General features: G+C 43.0%; 1 protein-coding gene across 3 annotated transcripts in view; it reads right to left on the reverse strand.

Annotated features, from left to right (window-relative positions):
* Positions 1-14,598, reverse strand: part of LRP1 (LDL receptor related protein 1) — a 469,165-nt gene that overhangs the window by 214,693 nt on the left and 239,874 nt on the right. For all 3 annotated transcript variants that reach the window (XM_070740967.1, XM_070740966.1, XM_070740968.1), the window contains one exon: positions 1,591-1,813. In XM_070740967.1, the coding sequence (XP_070597068.1) occupies positions 1,591-1,813 (223 nt within the window). The remainder of the gene's footprint in view (positions 1-1,590; positions 1,814-14,598) is intronic.

Consider the following 14,598-nt stretch of genomic DNA (forward strand, 5'->3'; position numbering starts at 1 on the left):
AGCTAAGGGTGGGCATGGCAGATGGGTTGCATTGCTTGCTCTTTTCGGCCGCAAAAGAATTGGCCTAGTGGCTTGGCAAGGTGTGGATCACATCATTTGCTGTTTGCAGGTGCAAAAGGAGTGGCCCGGTAGCCAGGTGAGACATGTGGGGCACATGGGGCGCTCCTTTCGCCCAAAAATGAAGTAGCCCAGTGACCAGGCCAGGTGTGGGGTGGGGGGGTTAAGACACCCCTAGAAAAGAAGGTCTAGCAGTTTTGGGGGGATCAAAAGAAAAGTTAGATGTTAGATAACCATCTTTCTGAAGCAGGGTAGGGTTTCCTGCCTAAGCAGGGGGGTTGGACTAGAAGACCTCCAAGGTTCCTTCCAGTTGTTATTGTTGCTGTTGTTGTTGTTGTTGTTGCGTATTTGGTGTGTTTGGGCTTTTTCCTGTGTGTTGAGAGTGTTTTTGCGATCTTTCGATGAGATCACACTTGTCATCTTCAGGCTGATATCCTGGGCTTTGCGCTGTAGCAAACAAAGTGAGGTTGGAGCTGCTGTTTTTTCTATAAGTGGTGGGATGTATGGAATAGAAACATATAAACATAGAAGACTGACGGCAGAAAAAGACCTCATGGTCCATCTATTCTGCCCTTATACTATTTCCTGTATTTTATCTTACAATGGATATATGTTTATCCCAGGGATGTTTAAATTCAGTTACTGTGGCTTTATCAACCATGTCTGCTGGACGTTTGTTCCAAGGATCTACTACTCTTTCAGTAAAATAATATTTTCTCATGTTGCTTTTGATCTTTCCCCCAACTAACTGTTCTTGTGTTCACTTTCCTATTAAAAACACTTCCTTCCTGAACCTTATTTAACCCTTTAACATATTTAAATGTTTCGATCATGTCCCCCCTTTTTCTTCTGTCCTCCAGACTACACAGATTGAGTTCATTAAGTCTTTCCTGATACGTTTTATGCTTAAGACCCTCCACCATTCTTGTAGCCCGTCTTTGGACCCGTTCAATTTTGTCAATATCTTTTTGTAGGTGAGGTCTCCAGAACTGAACACAGTACTCCAAATGTGGTCTCACCAGCGCTCTATATAAGGGAATGCTGGCTCAATTGTTGCAAGTGGGTTGGATGGCTGTGTTGTAACGTTTTGATCTGTTTGTGGAGTCACATTCGGTTAGTTGATTGACATTGGAGTCGTGTGGGTTGTGGTTGCGATTAAGAGGTATTCCTTCTTTGTGTATTTTTGGTTGGCCATAGAGTTTGGGACATATGGAAAATTTTCTCTGGGGATGATTCTTTGTTGAATCCCTTTACTGATAGGAGAGGCTTTTATTTAACAACAACAACAACAATAATTTTTATTATTATTATTATTATTATTATTATTATTATTATTATTATTATTATTACCCTGTCATATTTTAGAAGAAACATGGTAGATATGCCACAGCATTGAGACTGCATACTCAATACAATTTGAGGCCCTGCCAATGATATGGTTCCCCAAAATAAGGACTGTATTGGGTGGCTGAACAGCCGGAAATAAGAGTACATTCCACGAGATCCATGTCCCCTGAACTCAGCTGTACTCACCAAAACACCCTGGATGATTGTGTGTCGATTTTTTCCTTCGTAGTCCACCACTTCAATGTAGTCGAGGTAAGCATCAGCCCAATAAACAAGCCGATTGACCAAGTCCAAGGTGATTCCGTGGGGGAAGACTATTTTGGTGTCGACTAGCTTTGTACGGTTCTGCCCGTCCATGTCACAGCGTTCCACCTTGGGTATCTGTCCGTAGTCAGTGAAGAACAGCTTCCTGGAAGGCAAGGAGAAAAACATATGAGGGGCTTTCCAAACATAAGTGAAAGAAAAATAAAGGAGATTCATAAACTAAATAAAGGGGATTAGCACTGGCATTATATAACTAGCTTTATCAATGAAATCATTTAGACAACCATACAAGTAAATGAATGCTAGGGATAGCCATTATATACATGCAGAAAATATGTGTCCGATATACAAGCTATCTCTGAATAAATTTAATGAGAATGGATAATATCTTGGTGATGTCAAAGTCCAATGAGCAGTTTCAAACAGAAGCTGGTTTATTTTCTCTAGGCAACAGTGACGATACATGTACGACTTTCAGCGAAGGGCTCCACTTACTTTTTCCCACCAGCATGGGATCCTGAGGCTGGTGAGAGTGTGCGTGCGCCCAACACGTCTGTGAGCACCACTGCAGGACATTTCGTTTCTGCGCATGCAGCCGAAGCGATATCTCATGCAAGGACACTCATGCAGGTGAGATTTCAACAATTCTTGCCCTTTTTTGCTTCTGTGCATGTGCGGAAGCAAAAAAAGGGCAAAGATTGTTGAAATCTCACCCACGCGAGCATTCTCGCATGAGATTTTGCTTCAAGCACATGCACAGAAGGGAAATCTCACACGGGGGTGCATAGCCCCATGTTAGGCACACGTGCGGTTGGGCCGGCCTCCGAAACTCACCAAAAAAGCGCTAATGGGTCGCCCATCCCATCCGTACCGGGTGGGGCCCATCACTGGCGACTTTGCTTTTTACTTCTTATTTCTCTGTCTCTCTCTCCATTTTTCACAGACTAAAGCCAAACACACATGCACATACACCACCCAAATTAAAGAACTGAAAATGTTAAAGTTAATTTTTTAAATAAAAAAAACCCCGCCCTCTCACAAATGAATGCATAGAGAGTGGAATCGTGCCTACGCTTTGCTTCTTTTCCACCTGCTAAAACTCTGATTTCTCCTTTTCTCCAAACTCTGATCAAATGTACACATTTGTTCCTAAACAGCAGAGGTAACACTTGGTGGGTGCCCCCCTCCATCTAATTTATACATACAGTAACACATTCATTCTCAATGCTGTTTTCAGGCCTAACGGCTACAGTAGTTTTCACCTCACTTCCTCTCTCTGTGTGTGTGTGTGTGTGTGTGCGCGCGCGCGCGCGCGTACACCATTAACATGCCAACATTTAAAATAAAAACACAAACTGGGATACGGGTTGGCATCCATCTAAAGAACGGAAATCTGTACAACTCTACAAGGCAACTGCTGAGGATAGAAATTATCTAAATTCCCACTTTATAATACAAAAGGCAGAATTCTATTCTGGACGGTGTTATTTCACACACACTGAGAAGAACTTCCGTTTTTCCTCAGATGTGAAAACCGTGAGGTAAATGGTGTGAGCTTTACAATGCCCAGGCTTTAATTAAACCACCCATGACATCTCTGGATTGGAAAGTCTTCAATTAAACACAGAAAAACAAAAAAATCCCATGCATTTGTATGAAAATATATATAAAAGGAACTTGCTGGGCTGCTGTCCTGTGTGAACTGGGACTCTATACTCAGTTGGACCTTTTGATTAAATGCAGATATAGGACACAGCTGAAAAAGAGAACTTGCTTCAAAGTTATTCTTTCTACTGGTGGACCTTGATCCTTCAAGCCATATCTGGAGCATATGTATCTTTCCCAAGTGTTGCCAGGGCAAGAATTTTCTTCCAAGTAGATAGATAGATGGAATTCTTTATTGGCCAAGTGTGATTGGACACACAAGCAATTTATCTTTGGTGCATATGCTCTCAATGTACATAAAAGGGGGGGGGGAAATACATTCATCAAAAATCATAAGATACAACACTTAGTGATAATCATAGATTAAAAGTAAAGGTTCCACTCACACATATGTGCTAGTCGTTCCCAACTCTTAAGGTGCTTCCTATTTTTCTACTTGCATTTTTAATGCGCTTTCGAAGTACTAGTTTGGCAGAAGCTGGGACAAGTAACCAGAGCTCACGCTGTTACGCGGCGCTAGGGATTCAACTGCCAACCTTTTGATCAACAAGCTCAGCGTGTTAGCCACCACGTTACTAATAAGCAAGTAAATCATACTGGGAAACAAATAAAACAATATAAATTGTAAAGATATAAGTAACATGTTTATAAGTGGGGGGAGATAGGTAACAGGGGGGCCTTTGCCCAGGTTTGCCTGGTGCACCAGTTGCGGCCTTATTTGGACCGGGAGTCACTGCTCACAGTCACTCATGCCCTCATCACCTCGAGGCTCGACTACTGTAATGCTCTCTACATGGGGCTACCTTTGAAAAGTGTTCAGAAACTTCAGATCGTGCAGAATGCAGCTGCGAGAGCTATCATGGGCTTTCCTAAATACGCCCATGTCACACCAACACTCCGCAGTCTGCATTGGTTGCCAATCAGTTTCCGGTCACAATTCAAAGTGTTGGTTATGACCTATAAAGCCCTTCATGGCACCGGACCAGAATATCTCCGGGACCGCCTTCTGCCACACGAATCCCAGCGACCAGTTAGGTCCCACAGAGTTGGCCTTCTCCGGCTCCCGTCAACTAAACAATGTCGTTTGGCGGGACCCAGGGGAAGAGCTCCCCCTGGATATCGGAGTTGCCCCCACACTCCTAGCCTTTCGCAAGCTCCTTAAAACCCGCCTCTGTCGTCAGGCATGGGGGAATTGATACTTTCTCTCCCCCTAGGCTTATAAAATTTATGCATGGTATGCTAGTATGTATGATTGGTTTTTAAATTGGGGTTTTAAATTAACTTAAATATTAGATTTGTTTACATTGTATTATTATTGCTGTGAGCCGCCCTGAGTCTGCGGAGAGGAGTGGCATACAAATCTGATTAATAAATAATAAATGATTAATAAACAGGAAGGATGAGAAGAATAATAGTAATACAGTTTTAGTAATAATTTGTCAATGCTGAGAGAAGTATTTATTTAGCAGAGTGATGACATCCAGGGGCAAAAAGTTATTGTGTCTAGCTGCTCTGGTGTTCTTTGCTCTATAATGTCATTTTGGGTATAGGAGTTGAAGCAGTTTGTGTCCAGGATATGAGGAGTCTATAAATATTTTCCCCGCCCTCTTTTTGACTCGTGCAGTATACAGATCCTCAATGGAAGGCAGGTTGGCAGCAATAGTTTTTTCTGCACTTCTAATGATCCTTTGAAGTCTGCGTCTGTCTTGTTGGGTTGCAGAGCCAAATCAGTTATGGAGTTGCTTTATAAAAGCAGTACTTTTAAATCAGACTTCTCCAAAGACATGTCCCTTAGATGGCTTGGCCTTACAACTTCCACGGACTGTGGCCAAATTTATGCTGGCTGGGAATGCCAAAATATCTGGACGCACCAGGGTGGCTGCTTAAATGATATGCTTGTGTATTTGTGGGTGTTTTTTTTTTTTAATTACTGGTGGGACAGAGCTGCTTTGTACGAGGCTTCACTAAAGTCCGGGAATTATTAGGGAATTATCCACTCAGGTGGTAGAGCTAAGCCTTTGGATGGAGGAGGGGAATGCTATATCTCCAGCCTCCTTCAGCTATTGAAGAAATAGATTAAACTGCGTTTTGCTAAACCAATTTTTCATATTTAATATGCAAATACCCTTTATGTGCAGAGAAAGCAAGTTACATACTGATTTTTTTAAAAAGCTTGTCTGCTGTTGGGCATGCAATCCTTACAGTAAACTTCCCGTTATAGTTTTATAGTCTATAGACTAAGCTAGTGATGGCAAACCTTTTTTTCGCTCAGGTGCCAAAACGGTGCATGTGTGTGTGATAGTGCACATGCCCACATCTCTAATGCAATGCCCTCCCACCCATGTCTGCAAACACAACCCACTTGCACTTCCCCTCCTGCACATGCGCCCAGGCCTCACTGAAGCCTGTTGGGCCTGTTTTTCACCATCCACAGGCTCTGGAGGCTTTCCTGAAACCCGGAGAGGGCAAAAACAGCCTCCCCTGCCCTCTGGAAGGCCAAAAAATCAGCTGGCTAGCACATAGATGCGCGGAGTTGATATAGGACAATGCCATCCGTGCCTTCAGATAAGGCTCTGCATGCCACCATCAGGGGACTTAACAATCCAAATCATATACAGTGATCCCTCGGTTAGCGCGGGGGTTACGTTCCAAGACCTCCCGCGCTAACCGATTTCCGCGTTATACTGGATGCGGAAGTAAAAACACCATCTGTGCATGCACGCCCTTTGTTCCATGGCCGCACATGCGCAGAAGGTGGAGCGACGCAAGTTCAGAGGCTGGCAATGCAATGGTGATTTTTCCGGGCTCCTCGCCGCTACCCACAAGGCAGCGCTGGCGGCAATGGCAATGGCAACCCTCCCTCCTTCCCTCCTTCCCTTCTCTCCCTCCCTCCTTCCTTCCTCTCACCGGCTTTCTTGGGGCAGCGCTGGCGGCAATGGCAATGGCAACCCTCCCTCCTTCCCTTCTCTCCCTCCCTCCTTCCTTCCTGATTTTGGCCAATCAGCAATCAATATGACATCATCGGGCGGGAAAAACCGTGGTGTAGGAAAAAAAACGCGGACTTATTTTTTAATTAATATTTTGTGAAAAACCGCGTTGCAGCGTTTCGCGCTACTCGAGAACGCGCAAATCGAGGGATCACTGTACTCACTTGGAAAGTAGTCCCAATGAATCTAATGGTATTTTTGTTTTTAGCTGCTGAAATTACAATTTTATCTTGAGACTAATTGCCTTGCTTCTGTGTTCTATAGGTTGCAATCCTGAAGTCACCTATTGGGGAGGAAGCTCCACGAATTTCATTATCAGCAGATGTCACAAATCATGCTTTCAGTGTTTGGGAGTTGGCTGGGAATGTTGTCAGCCACAAAAGGAAAGTAGAACAGGGATTTTGGGTTGATCCACTCCAGAAGGCAAGTCATCCAGCTTGCGTAAGTGAGAATTAAAATGAAATTTCTACAGCCAACAGCCATGAAAAAAGTTTAAAAGTACCTATCCCCCCTCTCTCCATAACTAAAATTTAGGAGCACATTCAACGATGGGTGTGTGTGGCAAAAAGGAATTAAGAGAGAAAATTAAACACTAGATGGCAGTCAATTGTGGGTACACGAAGCCCTTTTCAATTACTTCTATCTTTTAGGCTGCAACCGGAAAACATCCCCCAGCAAATTTGGAAAAGGGGCCTCCTGAATATTAAGTATCTACAGAACAAAAAGACCAAATCAAAATGCTGTGGATATATAAGCATACACATGTTTTGTTATGTGTAAAGGAAGAATGACAATGTCTTTTGGAGCAAAATCTCAACCACGTAGAGGTGGACCTCACATTTAGCATAATGAAATACTGAAGAAATGCATCAGAATGCAATTATTCTGAATGTCTTTCCCATTACCATCATTATTCTGTCCTCCCTTGCCCTTTCATACACAATGGCCTATACGTCTTCTCATGTATAAAGATCAAGGCCATAGCTGAACTGAAGGAATCTACAAGCCTTAACAACAAATGGCTTGGCAAGGCACCTAGGGACAAAAAAATCCAACCATACTTAATGGTTTAATAAAAGAAGTAAAGAAAATCCAAACTGTCAGGATTTGAACTGAAGAAATTGTACCTCTGATAGTTAAATAGGATCCCTGAACCATTTTTGCAAACAGTTATCACCCATCTTCAAATGTTCTCACTGGTGGAAGGTCTTAAGCATAAAACGTATCAGGAAAGACTTAATGAACTCAATCTGTATAGTCTGGAGGACAGAAGGAAAAGGGGGGACAAGATCGAAACATTTAAATATATTAAAGGGTTAAATAAGGTTCAGGAGGGAAGTGTTTTTAATAGGAAAGTGAACACAAGAACAAGGGGACAGAATCTGAAGTTAGTTGGGGGAAAGATCAAAAGCAACATGAGAAAATATTATTTCACTGAAAGAGTAGTAGATGCTTGGAACAAACTTGGTTGGTAAATCCACAGTAACTGAATTTAAACATGCCTGGGATAAACATATATCCATCCTAAGATAAAACACAGGAAATAGTATAAGGGCAGACTAGTTGGACCATGAGGTCTTTTTCTGCCGTCAGTCTTCTATGTTTCTATGTTTCTAGGTATATCTGCATAATGAAATATGTTTCTAGATCATCACAGTACAGAGGAGGGAAAAAAGCACTACGGGAAGGAGTAAAAATATAGTAATAATGTATTCATAACGCCTGAGGTGGTCAAAAAGTGTATTGTACTGTCCGACATGTCGATCTTATCGGGCAGGATCTATCCTGGTGGTGAGCATTGCACAGATCGTAAAAGTGATGCCATTGTTGCTTTAGCAGGGAACCGGCTTGTGGCAGCCTAATTTATGCAGAGAAATGCAAAGCAGACTAAAGATTAATGAGATTTTCAGGATTAGTTTAGAAACTGCCACAGGCTACTGGAAATGCTGTTTAAGGTGAGACGGAAATTCATGGGGGAATTGATGTTAACTGAGTCTTCAAAAGAAATCTGAAAGAAATATAATAGTTTTTATGTGCAAGGAAAGTGCAGTTTCCCACTAGAATATATACTATAGGCTTACAGAATAGAGTGGTACCTCTACTTAAGAACTTAATCCGTTCCGTGACCAGGTTCTTAAGTAGAAACGTTCTTAAGTAGAAGCAATTTTTCCCATGGGAATCAATGTAAAAGCAAATAATGTGTGCAAAACCATTAGGGAAGAAATAAAAGCTCGGAATTTGGGTGGGAGGAGGAGGAGGAAGAAGAGGAGGACAGTCCTTGCCAAAGGAAGAAGGTGAGGTGAGGGGAATCAAAAAAATCCAAAACTTTTAGGCTTAAAAAAAAGAGGGACTCCGAGGCGGCGCACGCGCCTCCAATACACCCAGCGCGAGGCTGCCTCCCATACACTGGCTGCTAATGCTACCTGCTGCCTCTTCCTTCCTATGCTGAAGGGCTCCCCTCTCCTCTCACTCGCTTTGTAGCTGGCACCTTTCCTTCGCTGTGGTGACTCGGCTGTCCAGAGCGAAGGGAGTGTTTCTTTTCTCTGGGTGCTGGCAGAGGTTTATTCTCTGTCCAAGCGCCCAGAGAAAGGAAAATGCTTCGTTCGTTCTCGGCTGCCAAAGCCTCCTCCTCTGGCAGCCCAGAAAAGCCCGAGATGGCCAGGATTAAAGGGGAAATGACAGAAAACTGGACGGGCCTTGGTACCGCTCTCAAATTTCCTGGGAAATTTTTCCGGGCTCTGGTTCTTAAGTAGAGGCAAAAAAAAACCTTGAACAACCGGTTCTTATCTAGTTATTAAGTAGAGGCGTTCTTAGGTAGAGGTACCACTGTACAGCTAAACAGAAGCAGAAACAGGTAGGTCATAAGGGAGAACCAAACAAATGAGGTTACTCAGGAGTGGGTTCTAACTTACCACACTGCCAGTTCGCTTCCTCACGTGCTGTATGGGCCTGCCCACCCTGCGTTCCACGTAGTTGCACCATGCAACTGTGCATGGCTGTGCACATGTGCCATGCCAAAACCCCTGCTTCTCTGCATGCACAGAAGCAATAAGCAAGATGGTGGCAGCTTAAGCACCAACAAGAGACCTGGTTTGGGGGCATGGCCAGCCGGCCATCGCTGCTGGTTTGGCAAACAGGGGGAAGTTCCCGCTACCAATTCTATAGTACCGGTCCAAACCAGCAGCAACCCACCTCTGAGGTTACTATGCAGAAACTTTTCCATTGACATAAGATATAATCAATCAATCTTTGGCTGTAGATGGACATCCTGCGTGAGTGTCTGTATATACATTGTATTGCAACATACTGACACAAAGAAGGGACAATCCCTAGAGCCATGATGGCGAACCTATGGCACATGTGCCACAGCTGGTACATAAAGCCATATCTGAGGGCACATGAGGTGTTGCCCTATGTCAGCTCCAGTGCACATGCTGGCCATCTGATTTTCGGCTTTGGGCAAGGCCGTTTTCACCCTCCCAAGGCTTCAGGAGGCTTCCCTGAAGCCTCCAGAGTGGGAAAAGCAGCCCAACAAGTAAACCATAAGTCTATTTTTCTGAACTTCCAGTTTTCTCATTGGGTTTTTCACTCCTGGAGGTGAAAAACAGCCCAACGGGGGTGGGGGGTGGGGTTGGGAGTTACATGCCCGGGGATGAATACATGCTCCCATTTTTGGTACGCAAGAAGAAAAAGATTTGCCCTTATTGCACTAGAGTATTCAAGTTAGTATCATCTACAAACAGCCTGAACTGCTTGAAACACTAAGTAATGACTAATACTTCTTGAACAAGATTATGATCGGGGCGGTTAACAACAGTGATAAAAAACAGCATGTAACAGTCCAATACTAAACAACTAAAAAAAACCTTATTATAAAATCAAGCATACATACAAACATACCATGCGTAAATTGTAATGCCTAGGGGGAAAGAATATCTCAGTTCCCCCATGCCTGACGGCAGAGGTGGGTTTTAAGAAGCTTACGAAAGTCAAGGAGGGTGGGGGCAATTCTAATCTCTGGGGGGAGTTGGTTCCAAAGGGCCGGGGCTGCCACAGAGAAGGCTCTTCCCCTGGGTCCCGCCAAATGACATTGTTTAGTTGACGGGACCCAGAGAAGGCCCACTCTGTGAGAACTAACTGGTCGCTGGGATTCGTGCAGCAGAAGGCGGTCCCTGAGATAAACTGGTCCGGTGCCATGAAGGGCTTTATAGGTCATAACCAATACTTTGAATTGTGACCAGAAACTGATCGGCAACCAATGCAGACTGCGGAGTGTTGGTGTAACATGGGCATATTTGGGAAAGCCCATGACTGCTCTCGCAGCTGCATTCTGCACGATCTGAAGTTTGCAAACACTTTTCAAAGGAAGCCCCATATAGAGAGCGTTACAGTAGTCGAACCTCGAGGTGATGAGGGCATGAGTGATGACTTCCCTCTTCTCTTTCCCCCCCCCCGTCTTTAATTTTTTTACAGAACAGCTCTTCAAATATCCAGCTACCAGTGGATACAATGCCCATACAATAATGTGCCATAAAAGTTCCCTTTTTTATGTCACATCAACATTTTCAGTTGCACCAAGTATGAGTGAACATCCAGATGTTTCCCTATTACCTCCTTCCTCTTTCTATTCACATGTCAGCAAAGGCAAACAGCTGATCATAATGGTTCCTCTTGCCAAGAAATGTAAGAGTCAGCATTCAAGTGCAATTGATCCCAGCATTCAATAAGCAAGAAGCACCATCTCCTTATGAAACCTCTGACCAGAGAGATTATGCATAAATGGCTTACAAATGCTGGAGTGTAGCCCTACGTCTAGAATAGAATAGAATAGAATAGAATAGAATAATTTATTGGCTAAATGTGATTGAACACACAAGGAATTTGTCATTAGTGTAATATGCTGTGTACTTAAAAGAAAATATACATTTGTCAATTAATACTTAATTTGTACCTTAATTTGTACTTTATTAGAGACATTTCTGAATAATATGGGCTATTTGAGATGGCATCAAAATGGCAGATTCATCTTAAAGACTTTTAAGCAAAAGAAAGATGATCACCCATCAAGCATCCTGTGGCAAAATTTCTGCAATAGATAGTTTTTGGACAGGTGTAGATTTAGGAAGGATATAGAGTCAGACGTTTACTCCATCCAATTCCCTGGATAGTGTGAAGCACATTAAAGATAAGCCCCATAATCCATCAACTCTATCACTCACCAACTGATTTAAATTGGAAATTATCACTGTTTTCAGAATACAGAATTACTATTCCCTCTGAAACATCTATAACTCTGCTAATTAATTATTTCAGCTAAGATTTCTAATTGCGTGATAATTCAAAAAAGGGATACTAAGCAAAAGTAACACTTGCTGTTTTGCAACAGCTGCCACTCAGATATATTTGGCATTGACAAGCACTTAGATTAATTATTCAAAGAAGAAAGTGATGATTTCAGAGAAAAGGTCAAGCATAAAGAAATGTATTTAGGTACATTTAGGTTTCTACCTGGACCTGATCTTGACTTGAAAACCATTGAGGAAATCCCAATTTGCATCTATTAAACCGTAATTCCTATCCTGTGTGCTGCAACTTCACGGTTATAGTTTTGTAATTTACACCTCTGTTGAACATGACTTAAAATAAAATTAACTGATATTAGAAGTCTGGCTGAAGCACAAGATGGGATAGGCCAGGGGTAAAATGCTCCCGGTTTGGGTGTATCTGCCAGTGATCGGAGAGCCAGTAGCGATGGCAGCGCAAGGCTTCACCCACCTGCCTGGACACTGCCATGCGGGTTCTTTTACCCTCTGCACATGAGCAAAGTATTCTACGCTTAAAAGAACTCAAGTGGCTGTGTCCAGACGGGTGGGTGACGCCTCATGCTGCTATCGCTATCGAATCTCCGATCACGAAGAGGCACACCTGAACCAGGAGCATTTCACTCCTGAGCAGGGCCGGGCTACTGCCCGGACCATGGGAGGGGGGGGGGAGAGACAGTAGAGTAGCGAAAATGGAGCTCCACCCTGTTGTGGTTCAGCCTGAGGCTGTTCAGGGACCGGCTGTGTCTCTGCTGGCTCCATGCCCGGAGGAGGATGACAGCGAAGAGGAGGGGGCTGAACAGTCGGACGGGGGAGAGGAGAGTCAGGAATGGGATGAAGGAGAACAGCATGAGAGCCCCGGGGGGGGGGGGGGCTCTCCCCAGCCAGTAGCTTGGAGTCATTAGGTGATGACACAGAAGCTGTCATTGACATGAGACAGAGACGTTCAGAGCAACTAAAGGAGCAGTTAAAGAAATATTATCACCATTGAATTACAAACAGCTGGGTTTGGGTGTGGTCCTCATCAGCAGGGTTTAAAAGGCAGGCAAGCCCTTGAAGCCATGTGGAGTGTTATCAATTGGAGTTGCGGTGACCTGCTTTGATTCTCAGCGTCTCTGATCTTGGCTTGTGGCCTAGCAGTCTGGAAGACTCGTGGGAGGCGTCTGTTTGCTATCTACAGCTTCGTCTTGGCAGCAAGAATCTGGTATTGCTTCATGGACTATTGCCTTCGTGTATATCTTTGAAGATACAGCATTTTCCTGTTTGTAAGGACATTTTCTGTTACCTGTGTTTTTCTTGACTTTTATAAAACTGCCTTTGCCTTTTACCAGTGTGTCTGGATTCTCTTTTTGGGTTGGTATTGGCTTCTGGAGTGACCCAGACAGAACACACCCCAGAGCACCCAATAAGCACTGAAAGATGTTGAAAGAAAATGCAGGGCGTCCTACATAAGCCACGCACACAGTGTGGTAATAAAAATTTTGGTAGCCCTTCACTGCCCCTGAGATAGGCCTATTTGAATGCTCTAGGTAGAATAATAACTCTAAATTTTCAATGAACACACATTCTCATTTTTGCAATTTCATTTGGTGAATGACCTGCTAAGGTTTTCTCGTTCCTTCCTTCACAGCTTTTTAACTTATCCCTGGCAATCTCAATTTTGACACGAACCATGTAGCTGCAATAGATTTGCCACTCATCTTTCTGAAGCAAGGAAGAAATATATATATATATATATATATATATATATATATTGGAAGGCAAAACTATTAAGGCGACTATAATTTATACTGCAATTTGCTCCAGGATGTGTCATATATTCATTAACCCGTAATACTGGTTATTTCACATTTTTATGCATTTTTCCTCTATCTATTAGATTCTCCAGGCAAGACAGATCTTGATAAATTAAGCTGGGAGCAGTGATTATTCTGCGATACCTTTGGGGGAAAGGAAATAAATTACACAGCTGTGTATCCCATTTTCCCCGTACAACTTCCCTTTTTGGAAAATCTTATAAGATGGGTCTGTCCTTCCAGCACATAAGGTATAGCCCTGCGGCTGTAATAACAACCAAAAGATTGTTTTCCAATAAATGAAGGACACAAGATGGTAGAGGTTTAAAGGGTTTAATCATTAACATAAACAAAGTCAAAAATAAACTCCAGGAAGGCACTAGAATCACTATCAAAAGAGGCAGTATGTCCTTCAGAATGTTTTTTTTAAACTATGAGATTTGAGAAAATAGAGGCATTCCACACGAAGATCAATAACTACAGCTGGGAAGTAAACAAACCTGGTGAAATCAACTCTCTTAAAAAGCAAACTTGAAAAACAGATCATTCCAAAGGTTGAAAATCCCTCTAGGCAGGGAAGATAGCAAATAAACTGTGCTGATACCTTTCCAAATGTACCAAAATGTCCTTGGAAGTTGGTGGGATTTTCTTCAATGCTAGAGATTCCATAGTGTATGGGATAAATAGATTGAAGATCCAAACATGCCACTGTATAGACTCTAGAACAGAGGTCTTCAAACTTGGCAACTTTAAGACTTGTGGACTTCAACTCCCAGAATTCTCCAGCCAGTTATGCTGGCTGGAGAATTCTGGGACTTGAAGTCCACAAGTCTTAAAGATGCCAAGTTTGGGGACCCCTGCTCTAGAAGCTGCCACTTGCTACAAAAGGCAGGGGTTGTTCTGGACTTTTAAGTAATGGGATGGGGGTGGGGGGTGTTGGATACCCACCAAAATACTATCTTAAAAATGAGACAGAGAGAAGGGAAAACATTTAGAAGTCTGGGTCTGTCCATAATAGGAAGATGTCTCCTACACTGTCTCAGAGATAAGCATTTTTCAAAATATTTTCTTAGTGTTTCACTAATTAGCATGTTCCTCTCAGCAGCGGTACCCTCCTACACAATACAAGTCAGATTCTGGCCTTCATTAAGATATTTTGGA

The sequence above is a fragment of the Erythrolamprus reginae genome, chromosome 2 (genome assembly GCF_031021105.1).
Source record: "Erythrolamprus reginae isolate rEryReg1 chromosome 2, rEryReg1.hap1, whole genome shotgun sequence".
Lineage (NCBI taxonomy): Eukaryota > Metazoa > Chordata > Lepidosauria > Squamata > Dipsadidae > Erythrolamprus > Erythrolamprus reginae.